We start from the raw sequence: 17,543 nt of genomic DNA, 5'->3' as shown, positions 1-17,543 counted from the left end.
TAGAATTAAGCACGGTGGGTATCAACACTTTACTCAAATGACCACGAAACTGTTATCGACTCGATTATTTTTATCAGCCCCATTAGATTTACCTCATAGCTAGTTAATGTGTTTGAGTAGGCGTCATTCATTGAAGTTTTAATAATACTTAATTCATAATCATATGGTTAATACTTATACGACGTTTGGTTACTGCAATTCTTTGTCTTTCGTACGTACTATTTTCTATAACAAGGGATATTTTTATGGATTTTTTAATCGTATAGAAATATCCTTAAATAAATACATAGCTATAGAAATGTGAAGGCAATAATTTCTCTTCTTTGAGATCTAGAAAAACTCTAGTCGCAATGTACATTGTCTCATCTCTGCATCACCCAAATGTTGACTGTTAGAAAATGCCTCAGGCATTAAGTCCACCTGTATACATTTACTGTATATAAAGTTTAAATAAAATAAAATAAATGTATTGTTCTGGACTCGTTTAACGAATTTTTTATTGTGGAAATTCAATGAGCGTGACGTTTACTGCACCTTAGTAAAATTTTATGAAACAAAAACAATTTGAGTACATTTGTGTCAATTATTACGCATTATGCTCGCTCTTTGCAATTTATAATACTCCAAGGATAAAATAGTCAATATTATTTAATAAGTCCTTACCAGTGTAATGTAGCTTCTTATTAAGATTCTCCGCTATGCAAACTGCCTTGAGCATTTCTATTAATTAATGGCGCACGAGTTGTAGGGGATGAAGAAGAATTATGAATGATTTCTTTAAAATAAATTTTTGGTCTTTTGGAAATTGTGTTATACCAAAATATTCTTTATTATATAGTTTATTTAAGAGTGTTGGTTGGAAATTAAAGTGATGTGTACATTTTGTCATAAAATTAATTAAACAATATCATCAATAACATATTCTAGAAATACGATGTTTATTTGTTTTTCTATATGTACTAAAAAACCAAATGAATAGCTTCTAAATATATGCTTAGTACGCCATTTTATTAGGAGGATCGCCTTGCTAAAATATTTTTTAGTGTTGGAATAAAAGTTTCAATTATTTCACCTCTTCTTCGTTAATTTAGATAAGTCACGACGGATTAGTAAATGTAGTTAGTTTAGTAACAGTTAGTACTTTAGATCGTATTAATAACTAGTTTAATTATAAACAGATTTTGAGACAAACATTTTTTTATATACGGAACGAACGTTAAAACGAAAACCATGTTTTACTGTTTGTTTTCCGCGAACACACGGCAGGCTTCCGCGATGTGTTTAATTAGAATGTCAAGCGCTCATTGTCTAATCAAATTCTGAAAATTTTGGGTAGACAATTATCCCGCCATCACATTCGCCACTACAACTCCTGTAAGCCAGGATCGGCAGTGGCATTGTATGACACCGAGCGATGAAGCTCGGCGAGTCTCAGGGAAAACTAATCTGTCTTTATCCCGCAACGAAATTAATCAAATAGAAAGATAGGGAGGAGTTGGAAATATTAATTGTCCATTTCCCTCCACAGCAAAGTAATGAACTAAGGAGGCGTTTTAACTTCAAGTATAAAGGTCGTTTACAACTAAAAATTTTGAGTAGTACAAGATGTCGGCCCCGGTTTCATTTGCTGAAAGAGCTTTAGCATAATATTTTTCTGAATAGACAATTTTGGATTATATAAAATCCATTCCGCAGTTTCTAAGTTTCTTTTTATAGTCTATTTTGGTGTTACTAGCTGTCCCGACAGACGTCCTGTCTATGTACAATTAATATTGTCGTTAAGTTTCCTTAAATTTTCTAATGTTCCTTAACTTCCTTTTTATTTTATTTCTTAAAAACCTTCTCCTGACAATAATTAACACAACAAAGAAAGAAGCAAAATTGTTCCACCCGTTCACGCGTGAAGCAATGATCAAGGGAAATAGAGATTCATTTTTATATATAGATAAAAATAAACTATAACAAAGATAACTCGTAACGGATACAAAAAAAACATTTTATCTGACCTGCAGTCGCTCCGCTTTGTTACAGATATTATAATGCAAAGCCATTAATCTCAGTCTATTTTCTTGGAAACATTACAATTAGAAAGTGCAAGGTAAACAAAAAGTATAACAAGTAGGTCATCGGATTCTGTGTAATCGCTTTTGCCCATGAATATTAACAATGTCAAAATATATAGATGCACCGATAATGTTAATGGAACTTGCGGATGTTTGGCCTTGGCTAAAAATGTGCGAAGCGCGAATGCTAAGTAACCGTCACGTCGGGTTTTAAATTTACTTCAAAAGGGGGGAGGATCAAACAAAAATTGGTTTCGTACATTTGTTCATGTATTTATCTAGCTTAACTAACAACTTTAATGACTAATGTTTAATTTTTATTAGGCACCGACTCCGAAATTGGTAACCAGTATATAGGTAATGTTTAATTATTTTTGTGTACGTAATAATCATGAGACCAAATGGCAAATGCCCTTTCAAACATAATTTTTTTTTTACTAAATCAGTCGATGCCTCTTCGAGTAACTCCTTACTGTTAAGGAGTTGTACCTTCCATCATCAGCTCGGCTACATAAGATGATGATTACCATACGCAAGTATTTAAGTTACTTCATAAAATTTACGAAAAGCGATGTGTGGGCCTATAAAATTTAAGCGTTGCCTTCGATTTATCCAAAATCCAATAATCACATCTTGACTTAGTGACTATGGGACCACTTGAGAAGTATCTACTTTTGAACAAAAAAAGAATATTGAAAATCGGTCCACGGATGGCGGAGTAATCGCGTAACAAACACACAAAAAAAAACATACAGTCGAATTGATAACCTCCTCCTTTTTTGAAGTCGGTTAGTAAAACAAATCTTAAGACGTATATCGTTGATCCACTATCAAACACAAAGTACCGAAACTATATCCATTTTGAAGTGTTATTGAGACAAATTACCGATATGCACCATGTGATACTGCGGTCATATGACTTTATCTATATGCTAAAAATACTTACATAAATAATCTCATTTAAATGATTTAAAACCTCTTAGGTTCATCCTTTAGATAAATATCATGCAGTTTTGAGCGTTTTATTTACATACTGCGGTTTTAATGTCATCTGGATTAAGCGGTCTTCTAATTTTTTGGGTTAAAAGTAGCCAGTGTATTAATGTAGAGCATGGCCTATCTCCAGCAGCGATAGCTTAGTTGGAAGTGGAATAGACAGCCGGGACGAATGGCCGCAGGTTCAAAACCCAAGGCCATACAATTCTAACTTTTTTAAAGTTTTGTGTATACTTTGTGAATTATCGCTTGCTTTAATGGTGAAGGAAAACATCGTGAGGAAATCTGCATACCCAAGAAATTGTGTAAGAATTTTCAAGGTATATGAAGTCTGTCAATCTGCGATAGACTAGCGTGGTGGACTAAGACCTAATCCCTCTTAGTAGTAGGAAGCCCGTGCAGCAGTGAGACAGTTTATAATACACGCCTGATATTATAGTCTGTGTGCCAAATTTTATCTAAATCCATTAAGGAGTCTGTGTGTTTTTTTGTTTGTGATGATATTGAATGTTTAGACTAAAAAGACAAAAATTTTCTAAACAGATTTCGATGTAATTTGGTACACTGATAGATCAAAGCCTGGATTAACGTATTAAAGCCATTCCTTATCGGGAAATGTACATAATGGGACTTTGATTCAGAAAAACTTTTTTCAATCAGACGGAGTCGCAAGCATTACTTCTAGTTAGTTAAAGGCCATTATAGACCATTATTAGTTTAGCGTCTGGTTTGTATAGTTAATACTGTTTTATCACTGATAACCGTACAATGATTCACAAAGATAAGTTCGCGAGTACAAATGTATATAGGTTTGTCCATTTTAATTATCTTTTATGGGTACGTTAAAAAGATGGGTTATTTGGGTAACACTATTCTTGGGATTATACACACACATGCACACACTTCATACATCGCAGAAGGGGTAGGCAGAGATGTGCACCCACATTCCGCCGTGTGTTATTCAAATAGTATTCGCCGTGATAATGTAGAAATATATAGACAAACAAAAATTCTCAAAATTATTTTGGCTTTTGTTGCTCTATTATAAACCCTCATATTAATTTTTCTTCATTATTTATAATGTAGTTGTACAGACATTGGCTTGTTACAAATTTATTAACTTTAACTTTCTATCTTCTCCTTTACGGATACATGTGATAATGTTTTGTCACAAAGCCGATTGTCTTAACGTGTCACGCACGAGCGTGTTATGAGCACAACACGTCTTTACTTTAAAGAGTATTTAGCAAGTGACATCGTGTGGTATCTCATTACACATATTCACACCTATTATCTCAACAGGGGTAGGGGTAAATAGAGAAGCAATTAGTGTGATTATTTTCACTCGTAGACAAGGTAATTTCTTTTCTAGGCACGGCAGTGTGACTGCACCTGATGGTAAGTGGGGTACAATTGAATGTCGACTGGCGAGAGATTACCCCTCGGCAGTTGACACAATTATGCCGGCCTGTTGGAACCGGATTTATACAGGCTGATACCGAAACGCGACACACTTATGTGGGCCACTGTGGCAGGTTTTAACATATTGTGTAGTCGTATATCGACAGTCGACATAATTATGCCGGCTTATTTGAACCGGATTTATACAGGCTGATCCCGGAACGCGACACACTTATGTGAGCCACTGTGGCAGGTTTTAACATATTGTGTAGTCGCATATCGACAGTCGACATAATTATGCCGGCTTATCTGAACCGGATTTATACAGGCTGATCCCGGAACGCGACACACTTATGTGAGCCACTGTGGCAGGTTTTAACATATTGTGTAGTCGCATATCGACAGTCGACATAATTATGCCGGCTTATCTGAACCGGATTTATACAGGCTGATCCCGGAACGCGACACACTTATGTGAGCCACTGTGGCAGGTTTTAACATATTGTGTAGTCGCTATTTGGGTGGATATAAAATATATCCTACCACCAGCAAAATTTGACATTGCAAAGCCACAAACTCATCTTTACTTCATAGGTACATGATTAGGCTATTAATGTTTTTGCTAACAAAACATCTTGACTTGAATTTATTAGTCTCCTAGAATTGTTTGAGATGACCTCGGCGTACGCTAAAAGGTCATACAGATGTTTAAAACAAAATTATCTTTTGCAATGTCCTTGTTTGAATATTTTTCGTATGTAACCTAGGTTGAACTTATCAGTTTTGTTTACCCACAAAGTGGTTCACCTGTCCCGATCGTGCGGTTCATCTTCAAAATATTACTTAGTATAATAATAATATCTGCCCCGTATTATACTGTCCCACTGCTTGGCACGGGGCTTTACTACTGAGACGGTTTAGGCCTAAGTCCACTACGCAGGCCTAGTGCGGATTAGTAGACTTTATACACCCTAAAAATTCCTATAGACCAGGGGTGGCCAACTTGGTAAGACCCAAGATCTACTTTTCACTGATGATACTCTGTGCGATCTACCAAGTTACATACATCTTGAAATCTTAAATGAAACAACATAGTGTAGTACACAATTTATTATTATTTTGATTAAAAATGATACAAAACGATGCGTGCAGCAGTTAGTGATTAGGTATGTTGCGCGGTCTGTTCTACTTATTTATATTTTTGCTTTGCCACGATCGACTGTACTTGTTGCCACGATCGACTGGACTTGTTGTTGCGATCGACCGGTTGGCCACCCCTGCTATAGACTACTTCACAGGTAAGCAGGTTTCCTCACGATGTTTTCCTTCACCGTTAAAGCAAGCGATAATTCACAAAGTTTGAATACTTAACAATAATAAAAGATTTTATTAAGTACTGTAATAAGCAAGATAAGATTAAGAACTATTTTTAATAAAAAATTGAAATACGCATTGCATAGATATAAAGAAAAGCAGTAAAATATATAGATATAAAAGTAGGCATAAATAACAAAGGTTTATTCAAAACAAATAAACATAAACACCAATAAGGTTATCTTGACCGCATTTACTGATGTATTTCAGTATTTGCAATTATTTATCTATTATTTTATAATCATAAATCATGATTTTATGAATGTTTTGATATAAAATGTGGGTCATGTGAATTATTGCGATGTAAACATATTTTTTAAGGTAATCTTCATAAAAAGGCGCGCTTACCGTATTTATAGAAGCTATCTATTCGAAATTTAAAATACATATAGAAAAAGAAAGAAGTGTTACATTATATTATCTATACTTCCATTGTATTAAATATTTTATAATGGGAATATTGTTTAATTCATTTTATAATGTACATGCAACTAAATTTAAATCCGTGCATCACTCCGTAAATAATACATATTAATTAGCAACCAACATTAGGTAAACAATTCAATAAGGAACATTTTGATAGTTGAACATTTTCAAAAACACCTAGAATTGTATTTTAAAGAAATTATTCGTGTTAACATATTCCCGCCCGTCACTTGTGCGCCGTATGGTACGAATGCACATGACCGCTTGCTCAGGGAGGGCCTTAATATCTGATATTAATAATGTATAGATAAGGCTGTCGAACAGCTACAATCTTGTGGAAAGGTAAGGTCTAAAATTATTTATACCTTAAATAAGACCAGTTATAGCTATTTAGAATCTGGTAACTTATAGGCAAGGCTTTCAAACAGTCATAATTTTATGGAATAAGTAAGGTCTGAAATGATTGCTCCGGTTCCAATAAATCAGGCCAGTTATAGACATTTAGAAGTTCGCCATGAGATTTTCTTGCCAGTATTACCTCAAGTAGTGAAGGTAGTCAAGTCTCTGAGAACACAGAAATAAAGAAATTAATCAAATAAGGAGTGTTAATTTACTATTATCCCGTTCTGTTGAAACCAGATATACATTAACTAATACCGGAACGCGACACACGTCGGCCACTATGGCGGGTTTTAACCACTTGTGTACGGTGGTCACTATCCGGACGGATATAAAATATATCTTACTACAGCAAAATTATTTTTTTTAATTATGACCGCCAGTTTATATCTAAACGCGATAGTATAAACGGTCTCGTACAAAGCGCTAACACGTAACCTCGGTTTGCGCAACATCTTACGCCATCACGCTGCACGCATAACACTCGTAACGCTAGCACGTGCTAGACTGCTAAAACTCAATATTTTACGACCATCGCATGCAATATGAAAGTGACTAACGATAATTGTTTGATGACGTTTTTATTGACTATTGTTTAAATTGAATAATTTGACACACACACGTACATTGACGCTTTTTATTCCTGAAAGGGTAGGCAGAGGCGTAACTGTTGCACCAACTTTCCGTCGTATGTATGCCGTCCCATGATGTGATAAGGGCGAGCCTATCGCTATATCGGGCACAAATTCAATGCTTCAGATTCCATTACTTAATATAATTATATCAGCCCATTACTATATACTGTCTCACTGCTAGATACGGGTTTCCTCTACTACTGAGAGAGATCAGGTGTAAGTCCACCACGCCGGCCTATTGCGGATTGGTAGACTTCACATACCATCGAAATTGGAGAACTTCTCACATATGTAGGTTTCCTCACGATGATTTCCTTCACCGTTAAAGCAAGCGATAGTTCACAAAGAATACACACATAAGTTTAGAAAAGACAGAGACGCATGCCCTTGCGTTTTGAACCTGCGGATATTATGGGTATAAAATAAATTAACGTTTTTTATACAATTATGATATTGCAATCCTACAGCACGTATCACATAACATTGGACGGATAATATATATTTGATACAACAGTAGTGGCGAAAGATATAATATATAACTCAATACCTGTCAGATTCTCTTGACGGAGAATTTATTTAGTCTTATTATTTTAGAGTGATTTGCAAACCGCATTCATGTTTATTAGTACCTATATGTTGTGTCGGGTTCCTTTTCGGAAAATTTCACCTTTTGACTCTACCACAGTACTCTTGAAGAAACCGGAACGTTAAAAAAGACGTTTACATATTCCTAACAAAATTAAATGAAATAATTCATTTGAACCTGTAAAATGGTGTAGATTATTTACATTATTTAGATTCCGTCGATATCAAATTTACTACCAGTTCGGAAAGCAGTTCTCACCAGAGAAGAACGGGTAAGACCCTCCGGTGTAGCTCTTTTCAAAAACACGATCGTAGTAGCAAACGGTACTAGATTACTCTGGCTAACCGCTGTAGGTGACACTACTTGTCTTCGAATTGCGATATGACCTCCATCTGATAGGACTGTGTTCGCTCAAGCAATAAATCCTTCTGACTTTGATAAAAACGTATCTTATAGAGACATTTACATATTAGAAAACGCAGGAACTGTTGATCAGGTTTGTGATATTTGGCACTCAGATAGATCATGTCTAGGGGCCGAACATAAGACACCTTTCTATAATCGGGAATGTTAACGTTATACATGATTTTTTATTATTACTTTGAACGATAAAACGAGCTTGCCGTTTGCCTGATACCATCAACAATACGACCGCCCATAAACAGTAGAAACACCAACCAACACCTTTAATCACAAAGTATTGTTTAGTATTCCACTGCGCTCGCCATCCTGAGACATGAGATGTTAAGTCTTAATATGCTCTGTATTTACGCTAGCTACAATGTTCTTCAAACCGGAACATGTGATCTCAGAATGACTATTACAATGTCTCATTAAACAATACGAGGTTCGGTTACCCTTTCATAGTAAATATAATTTGCAACCATATTAGGATCTACCTTTAAAGTCTATTTATAGTTTCTTCACATTGTTATTCAGATGCAATGAGGGACAGGTAAGGTCAGCACGATAATAATTGCTAATCAGTCTTTCACTTGTCAGTTTACATGTTCTTCTTTCATAGGAAATTTTAAAAAGTGGTCATAATTTAAAAAATATAGATAACGCGATTATTGCTGCTGGTGGTTTCAGAATTAACTCCCTACGTAAAGAGTTATGAATGTTATTTTTTTATCACTTATGTAATATATTACAGGTTCCTATATTTTTATTCTTCACTTAAGGATCTTGGTCGTTATTTCACGGCTATGTCGCTCCGTATGTCCGCTTTTACCTGTGCTCATTCACTTTTTATGCTATCAAAATATTTTTCAATATATATATATATATTTTTATTTATAGTTTCCTTTTAGTAAAAGAATTTCCAAAATCGGTTCAGTTTTTCCAGAGATTAGCTCCTACAAAACCTACAAGCTAACTTTTCCTTCTTAAATCTATATATATAAAAATGAATCCCTATTTCCCTTGGTCACGCCATCACGTGCGAACGGCTGGACCAATTTCACTATTTTTTTTGTTGTGTTTGTTATTGTCAGCAGAAGGTTCTTAAGAAAGAAAAAATTCAAAAAATTGCGCATAAAATTATAAAATTTAACGAAAATATTAAATTTATATAACTGTCAATTGTTTGAAATAAATGTCAGCGATTGACAGAATGCGCGCTGCAAATTCATAGACGGGACACCGTCTGTCGGGTCAACTAGTATTAATATAAATATACATAAAGTTAGTGTAGGTAAGTATAATGTACCACCTAATACGCATTGTAATGTGGTACAATCGTGTATTGCACTCTGTTGATGTCGCATTTTTGATATCGTATTCTGAATTAAACAAATAAAAATAAACAACCAGGAAGTCCTCAGTTTGTCTTGCGTAAAGACAAAAAGACTTCGCAAATGTCATCGCGTTTAATTTGTTTTGACTTGTTGATAATTTTAAAATTGCCCTTTAACTGGTAACAGATTCATATCCGATTATTTTTTATTGTTTTTATACTCCAACACACCAGGTCAACATACACTTTATCAGTAAAAACGGTATAATTATACAGCCCCGGATCTTGGAGGCCAGCCGGGGCCCATGCCCTGCGCGGAGAATTCAGAGGGAGGCAAATTCAAACTTGGCTTCAAATACACAACTTATTATTAACGCAACTTTGACTACTGAGACGTCCGGTTCATAAAACACATAAATTATTTTTCACGGGGCTCGAAAAGATGATGATGATGACAGGTGAGCGGAGGCCGCGTTCTCCAGATATGGCCCACCTCAATAAAATTCTCCTAAGGCTCTTTCGGCATTTAGTCCGTAGTAGGTCGGGCCGTTGTGCCTGTGATGCCGACTATGGGTCTAGCCAGTCAAACTCCTTCCAGAAGCGCAGGATATTCCCGCATCCTCCAAGATCCGGGACTATAATTATAAGAACCTTAACTGTCGAGAGCTGGTACAGGACAGGGATAGTTGGCGGACTCGTTTCGGAAACCAAGATTCACTTTAGGTCGCTGAGCTAACGGAATAAGTAAGTATATAAGTACATAAACAAAATGTATATCAACAGTTGTGAAATTATCAAAAGAATTCAACAAGTTTAACACAAATAAATGCAAAGTTAATATCTTTTCTAAAACTAGAACCGGAATTTTAAGTATTAACGTTCTAGAACTGGTTTTTAAGAGTTTATCGCTTAGCAAAAATCCGATCCGTCTGGAAGCAAATGACTTTTAATTGGCGATTACGTTGCAATTATTGTGAAGGCATATTTTTTAGTTACTTTTGTACGTGCTGGCTAGTATTAATTGATTTTTTTTATTTTTAAAAGGTATAAAACAGAACACAATCAAATATATTTGTATAGATTGTCTTCCTTAATAACTCGAAGGATTTTTTGTTTATTACTAACAGTTATATTTTTGCTTAACACATTCGAATTTCGAAAGGAACTTTAATGTATATTTTTTAATTTAAATGTTTGCATTATTAAATTTTACGTGCAGTTAAAGCTCTCCTTCGAGCAAACGGCCTTGAGTATTCTATCCATACTTTTACAGCGCATGAGATACGAGAAAATGCATAGATTTACAAATACTTTCTGTAAAACAACAATTTTATGTCTTGTTGAAAATATTCCTTATTTAATTGTCTATTTAGTGCAGTTTACATATTAAAATCATATATACTTTAAAACGAAGGAGTGCACGGAGTCAATAATCTTAGAGGTATTTATTGAAAAAATATCCAAATTATTATAATTTTTAAACAACCAAAATAAATATAGCATATTGCCGAAATATGATGCTTAATTTTTTTTTCTATTTGAGTTATCTCGAAAAGACAGCTTTTAAAAATACGATTAACACAACTTTTTTCTGCAACTCCACAGGGCTTCTATCAAACTATTTTTAAATTTAGGGTATTAATCCCAGAAACCATTTAATGTACCCAAAAGTCTAAAAATGAATGAAGTTAGTCCAGTCGTCTACAAATAGTATAAGTACATGTGTTTGGGCACGAACTCGTACCAAAAAACGTAAATACAGAAAATACGTTGAGGACAATTACGATGTTTAAAATGGAGACAAAAGAACGTAACAGTACACATATTTAAATTTTAAAATGCAACGCATAACTAAATACTTATACCGAATACAAATTACGGAACCAATTTTTGTCCTGTTACAACTTATTGTTATTGCAAAATTTGTATAAATAAATGAAAAACTCAAGTGTTTAAGTTTATATTTGGATAGCGCGTAGCGTCGCTGCATACGGTAGGTTTAACAAAGAAGTATTTTCCTATCCTATAAATTGAAAGTATTATTTATTTGTATATTTCTTTAAATGACGAGACGAGCTTGTCGTTTGCCTGATGGAAGCGATACGACCGACTATAAACAGTAGAAATACTATCCAACACCTTGAATTATAAATTATTGTTTGGTATTCCACTGCGCTCGCCATCCTGAGACATGAGATGTTAAGTCTTATTATGTCCAGTAGTTACACTGGCTACAATGTCCTTCTAACCCAAACACAACAATGACTACACACTGCTGCTTGGCGGCGGAAATAGACATTACGACTGAATAGACTGCAATAGACTCTCACATATGAGAGTCCTACCACAAATATTTTATCGATTACTTTATTTGTGTCCATTTATCTGCATGATCTTTGAAACCATTCAATCCTAGGTATAGGACTTTCATGGAGTAACTAAACATTTTGTTCCATGTCTAATACAGGTGAAACCGCACGCAAAAACTAGTTACACATAGATGGTATAATCCATTTCCTAGATTATAAATATATATTTTTTAAACGGAGACGTGAACTTTTCTTTTAATTAAATCAAATTGGCCCTCTATTAAAATCAGGGATTTTATTTACTAGCTTAACAAAAATAAAATTGGATACATTGTTTCTAGACTGCCTCGGTGGCGTAGTTGTATTGCACGTCCGGTAAAATAGCACTCTGAGGTCCTGGGTTCGAATCCCGGGTCGGGCAAAGTGATATTTGGGGTTTTCTGCTCAGTATCAGCCCGGAGTCTGGAATTTGTGCCCGATATGGCGATAGGCTCGCCCCCTATCACATCATGGGACGGAACATACTTGGCGAAAAGTGGGTGCCCTAGTTGCGCCTCTGCATACCCCTTCGGGGATAAAATGCGTGATGTTATGTATGTATGTATGTATGTATGTTTCTAGAAACAACACTAAAATAGCATATTAAGTATTGCACAATATTGCAAACGTGGGGCTTTTTTATGAATATTTGAACAACAAAAACAAACAATTATGGCACTAACGGCTATTGGAAGATCTGCTTTTTTGTAAGTCTGTGTTTTTATTCCTTTATGTTCCTTAATGGTCATTTTAAACATGGTACGATATTTTAAGATATAGGTATTTCTCCGTATATTTAGGTTTTAGATTTTCCTTTATGATAAACATTAAATCTATCTCAAACCCTAATTCAAACGAGTTTAACAAAAAGACAAAGTTATCATTATCTTATAGGTTTTAGGGTCATAGATATGGCGATAAAATTTATTATTTCTTTCATATACTTTCCTAATTTATTCAAATGTTTTAGTTTAGAATGATTGTGATTTAACAGTTCTAGAATCATATCTATATGTACTATGGATTTTTGCCTCTAGGAAATAATAGAAAAACATACTTTGTCTTGACTAATTCATAATTTAATGGCAAAAATAATAATAATTTTTCAAAAACTCCTCAACCAATACAAATCAATTGTTCCAGAAGGTTTATTTTAAACTATTAAGCTGGCGAATTGTCAATCAGAATGACACTAAATTAAAATCTTAGTCCAGGTTGTATATCAATAACCTTCCTTGATACATACATAGTATCACGCCTCTATCTCATAGGGATAGGCAAAGACTATGGATTGCCACTTTGCACGATTCTGGCATACTTATCTCGCTTCCTCCAACTTCATAACTTAATCTTTTCATGCATTCCTGTCGGTTTTAGGTACTTTTGACCTGACCTTTACTCAGAATGTCAGATTCCTTGATCTAAAATCTTAAACAATAATTCGAAAATTATACAGCTAAATGGATTATGTATTCAACATCAACAAAAGCTATGCGTTTGTGTATGTTGCAACATGTAAGTTGTTTAAACTAAGTTATATTTTATTTTAATTATATCTCAAATATTTTACAAGGTAAGCAACAAAGCTCCTGATGGCCCACTTAATTTCATAAAGAAAAATATAAATGTCATAAAATAGAAAAATAAAAGAACTGCTAAAAATCGCGTATATTTTGATAATACAACTCAAATTATAAATAAAAGAATGGTTGGTGAGCTACATTACGAACCGGGCTATATTCGGCCACACTATCTTATACGTAAATAATTTAGTTATAGCATCGCATGTATTTACAAATCATTAGTTTTAGGCAAACCATTAAAGTGAGGATGTTCGGTAACTTACTTTCCAGAAATTACTTATATCTACCAACATTATTTTGTTATTAAGTTTCGGCAGCACGAATACGATGAGATTAATTAAAAAAATGCATCAGAATCAATGCATTCGTTGGGAAGCAACGACGCCAGAGAAAGACATAAATACACAAATAAACAGACACGCTGATACACAAACGCACCTTAAACTCATAATAAATAATAACGTCCCGCTTTTTCTGTAAAGATTTAAAAAACGGTATAAATTAGTTCAAAACGAACAAGTGGAAATATTTCTTTTTTAAAAGATTATCCTAGTGGTTTGATGGTTTGTCTAATAAACATGTATAGTAGTGAGATTCAATAATAACAATATTTTATATAAAAAACAAAACTATCTGAAGCTAATACATGCAATGATCAAACATAAATAAACACTTACCGAAACTCTTGTACAACGTCCACGATATCCTCAGAACTACGATTAAAACTAACAAAAACATAGGCAACAGTCCGATCATTCTTTTACTACTGTTTGGCATTTCGAATTCTTCTTTTGTTTCTGTCAGGTTCTGGCTCTCCATTTTTAAAGTCTTTTTTATAGTTATAAATTAATAGTCACAATACAAATAAAAAAATTAACACATATTTATAAATCGAATATCTATAAACCGATAAAAAAATAAACCGAATCGTTGTTCTAATTTTAAAATTTAAATTATATAGCCGCGACACCGACGGATGTTTTGCTAAGACTGCGGATGCTATATGTTCGTACGTGCCGCGTTATCTGTCGCTTGCTTCATTGATAAAGTAAGCTAAAGCCTCGCATCCACTGTTGTGATTTCACCTGGCCGTGAATAGACTGCAACGGTCCGTCGGGTGTAGTGACCGCGACATTACCATTAAACACTAATAACTCGTGCGCACCGGATGAGTTTAGTGAATTCTAAACTCGTTGGGCCATTAGGCTGGCTTGACGAGTTGTTATTAGTCACATTTTTTTAAACAACAAAGCGTTGAGTATCATTTCAAGATGGTATTTTGTTAGTAGTCTTTGTAAACCTGTTCTTATATGGACCCCATATAGTGACATAATGCTATTTCATAATAGTTTCTGTTATCAGCGAGTTTGTTTTAACAACTATATTTACATATCTCGTAGTTTAAACAGATGTACGGTGCCGCGGTAAATATACTGAGACTTGCATCAGAATTGAAACAGAATGATCAACCGCGTGGAATCAATTTAGCTGAACATATTGCGGTCTTGGTTATTACTCAGTGATGTGATGATACCACATACATATTTTTTTTATTGCTTTGAATGACGAGACGAGATTGCCGTTCGTCTGATGGTAAGCGATATGACTGCCCATAAAAAGTAAAAACACCATTCAACACCTTGAATTACAAGGTATTGTTTGTTATTCCTCCGCGCTGGCCATCCTGAGACATTATGTTATGTTAAATCTTATTACGTCCAGTAGTTACACTGGCTACAATGTCCTTTAAACCGGAACACAACAGTGACTAAACACTGCTGCTTGGCGGTAGAAATAGACATTGCGGTGGTCCGTGGTACTTACCCATGCGGACTCACACATATGAGAGACCTACCACCAGTAAAATAATAGAATACGAAAAGCAGTTGGTCCTGCATCTGATCTAGTCTGATGGATTGCTTTCTCATCGTACTATAAGTAAAGGAACAGAAAAATTGATCAATAGATTTTATGGTTTAATCATGAAAGCAAAACACAGGCACTTATTGAAGGGCTAGGGAGTGCAATGCGCCAACATCCTTGGGACTTGGGGCCCTCGGACCCTGACTCTTATTTAAGGATCCTGTCATTAATTAACCATATTACCTATCAAAGAGTTTAACCGGGAACAATTTTTCTTCCATTAGGGTTGGTTTGGTGAAGTGTGTTACACACTGGGCCGGCGGGGACCTTTTTTATGTATTAGGGCCCTTGCTTAGACCTTGCAATTATTTTCATATTTATTATATTTGACGTATATTCTATAGACACGAACGTCCATACAAACTATTTGTTCAAAATCTGAACTAAAATGGCAACCAAAAGGTCACTGTTATAACCTATTTATTCACTTGAACAACAAATAATTTCATTTATTTACCTAATATTTTTTATTCCAATTCAAGTTTACACTTAGATTCGAGTTTTTACATCATAAGCGCCACTCCGTACACAGTCACAGGCTGCTAATATTAACCATACTAAAGTCAATTTGAATGGATTGCAGTTAAATTCAGCTGAACACAATGAATGTTCGGAACGCGGAATCTAGTTAATATACAGCGTCATTTTGACATCGCGTTACTAAATGAAACCACATACTTATCTACTTGAAAATAACACTTTACAATAAGTTACGTGAGCCGAAGATGTAAAATAAAAAAGTGTGAGTTTTCGAACAAAATAAATATTAATAAAAAGTCATTTTAATATTAAGCGCCCTAAAGCCACTACTACTACTCTAAGAGAATTCGTTGTAGTGGCAACATCATACTTTCAGTCAGAAATACATCCATGCACACGCCATATTCGCATTAAACTACAAGATGATCAAAAATCCAGAAAGCTAAAATCTGGATTTTTCTCGCAAATATTAGTTATTAATTGATGATTTTTGGCACAATGTCAGCAAAGGTGAAGACGAGAATGTGGTTTCATTTAGTAACGCAATGTCAAAATGTTATTGTATATCGATGTTTATAATAATTAATTTTCTTATTCATAATGATCGTATCTATATGTTATTCCAAGCCTATCTGATACGGAATTAAATTTGTTTTAGATGTTATCATAAACCACGTCTAGACTTAGGTTTCTTGTTAGTGTTAAAGTGCACTCATGTAAATGACACTACAATGACAAACATGTTTTGTTGACAAATATTTGTAATGCATGTTGGTGATATCATCACTTATTATCACAATAAATAAGGCGTATAATGCGACAAATCAAACTGAAATTTTATATTTGCGTACTATTGTAAATTGTCACGATAAAGCCAGCGTCACACTCTTGCCAATAATACACGAGAACAGCCAAATACAAGAGTGTAGGACCCATATTCGTTAAGTCTCGCCTATGTTCGTGTGGTCTGTACTACCAAAAACATTCATATTACACATTCTGCCGGGTCTAGGTCCTATATTTGTAATAGGGTGCGAACCTATTGCCATTTATCGGGCACATTTTTAGACCTCAAGCTGCTACTAAGAGCCGTTAATATATCTGAAGTGCGATATCAACCTGGATGCTGTCAAATTAATGTTAATATCTTAAGACAGTCGTTATTTAATAAACCCAAATTACCATCAGCTTAAATTATATTTGAAGTATCAATACGTGACGGATTTTCATAGCAGATTTTTTTTATTTAATAGCAGATTCAGCTGAGAACAAGCTCTTAAGTATCAACTTAATCTTCGTTTACTAAATAGTTCAATACTTTCTATGAACAAAGTGCCAGTACCAAGACTCAAAGAGACCCGAAAATTCTACTAATAGTAAAAATAAATCGCTACAGCCTGACCAGTTCGATTTATTAACCGACTTTAAATAAGGAGGAGGTTTTCAACGACGTGTATTTTTTATGTTTGTTACTATTGGTCTCTAGATAGTTTTACGCGTCACTACGTGTTAAATTATCTCGAGCCCGGCACAGCGGCAATTACGTATTGTGTGCATAACGCGCGATAACAACTATGATTCAATAATTTTG

The 17,543-nt window shown here is 34.5% G+C and overlaps 1 protein-coding gene across 3 annotated transcripts in view; it reads right to left on the bottom strand.

Moving 5' to 3' along the window:
- The window catches only part of LOC115455920, a 65,528-nt gene that overhangs the window by 40,516 nt on the left and 7,469 nt on the right, over positions 1-17,543 (bottom strand). Inside the window, exon 1 of one of the 3 annotated variants that reach the window (XM_030184724.2) lies at positions 14,227-14,523. The exons of the other annotated variants lie outside the window; for them this stretch is intronic. Within the exon in view, the coding sequence (XP_030040584.1) occupies positions 14,227-14,368 (142 nt within the window). The 5' untranslated portion in view covers positions 14,369-14,523. Of the gene's footprint in view, positions 1-14,226; positions 14,524-17,543 lie in introns of those variants that run through there. 3 annotated transcript variants of the gene reach the window in all.

Source organism: Manduca sexta, chromosome 5, assembly GCF_014839805.1.
Source record: "Manduca sexta isolate Smith_Timp_Sample1 chromosome 5, JHU_Msex_v1.0, whole genome shotgun sequence".
NCBI classification, from domain to species: Eukaryota; Metazoa; Arthropoda; class Insecta; order Lepidoptera; family Sphingidae; genus Manduca; species Manduca sexta.
Note: the sequence above shows the minus strand (reverse complement) of the source record. Positions and strands in the feature narration are given on the sequence as shown.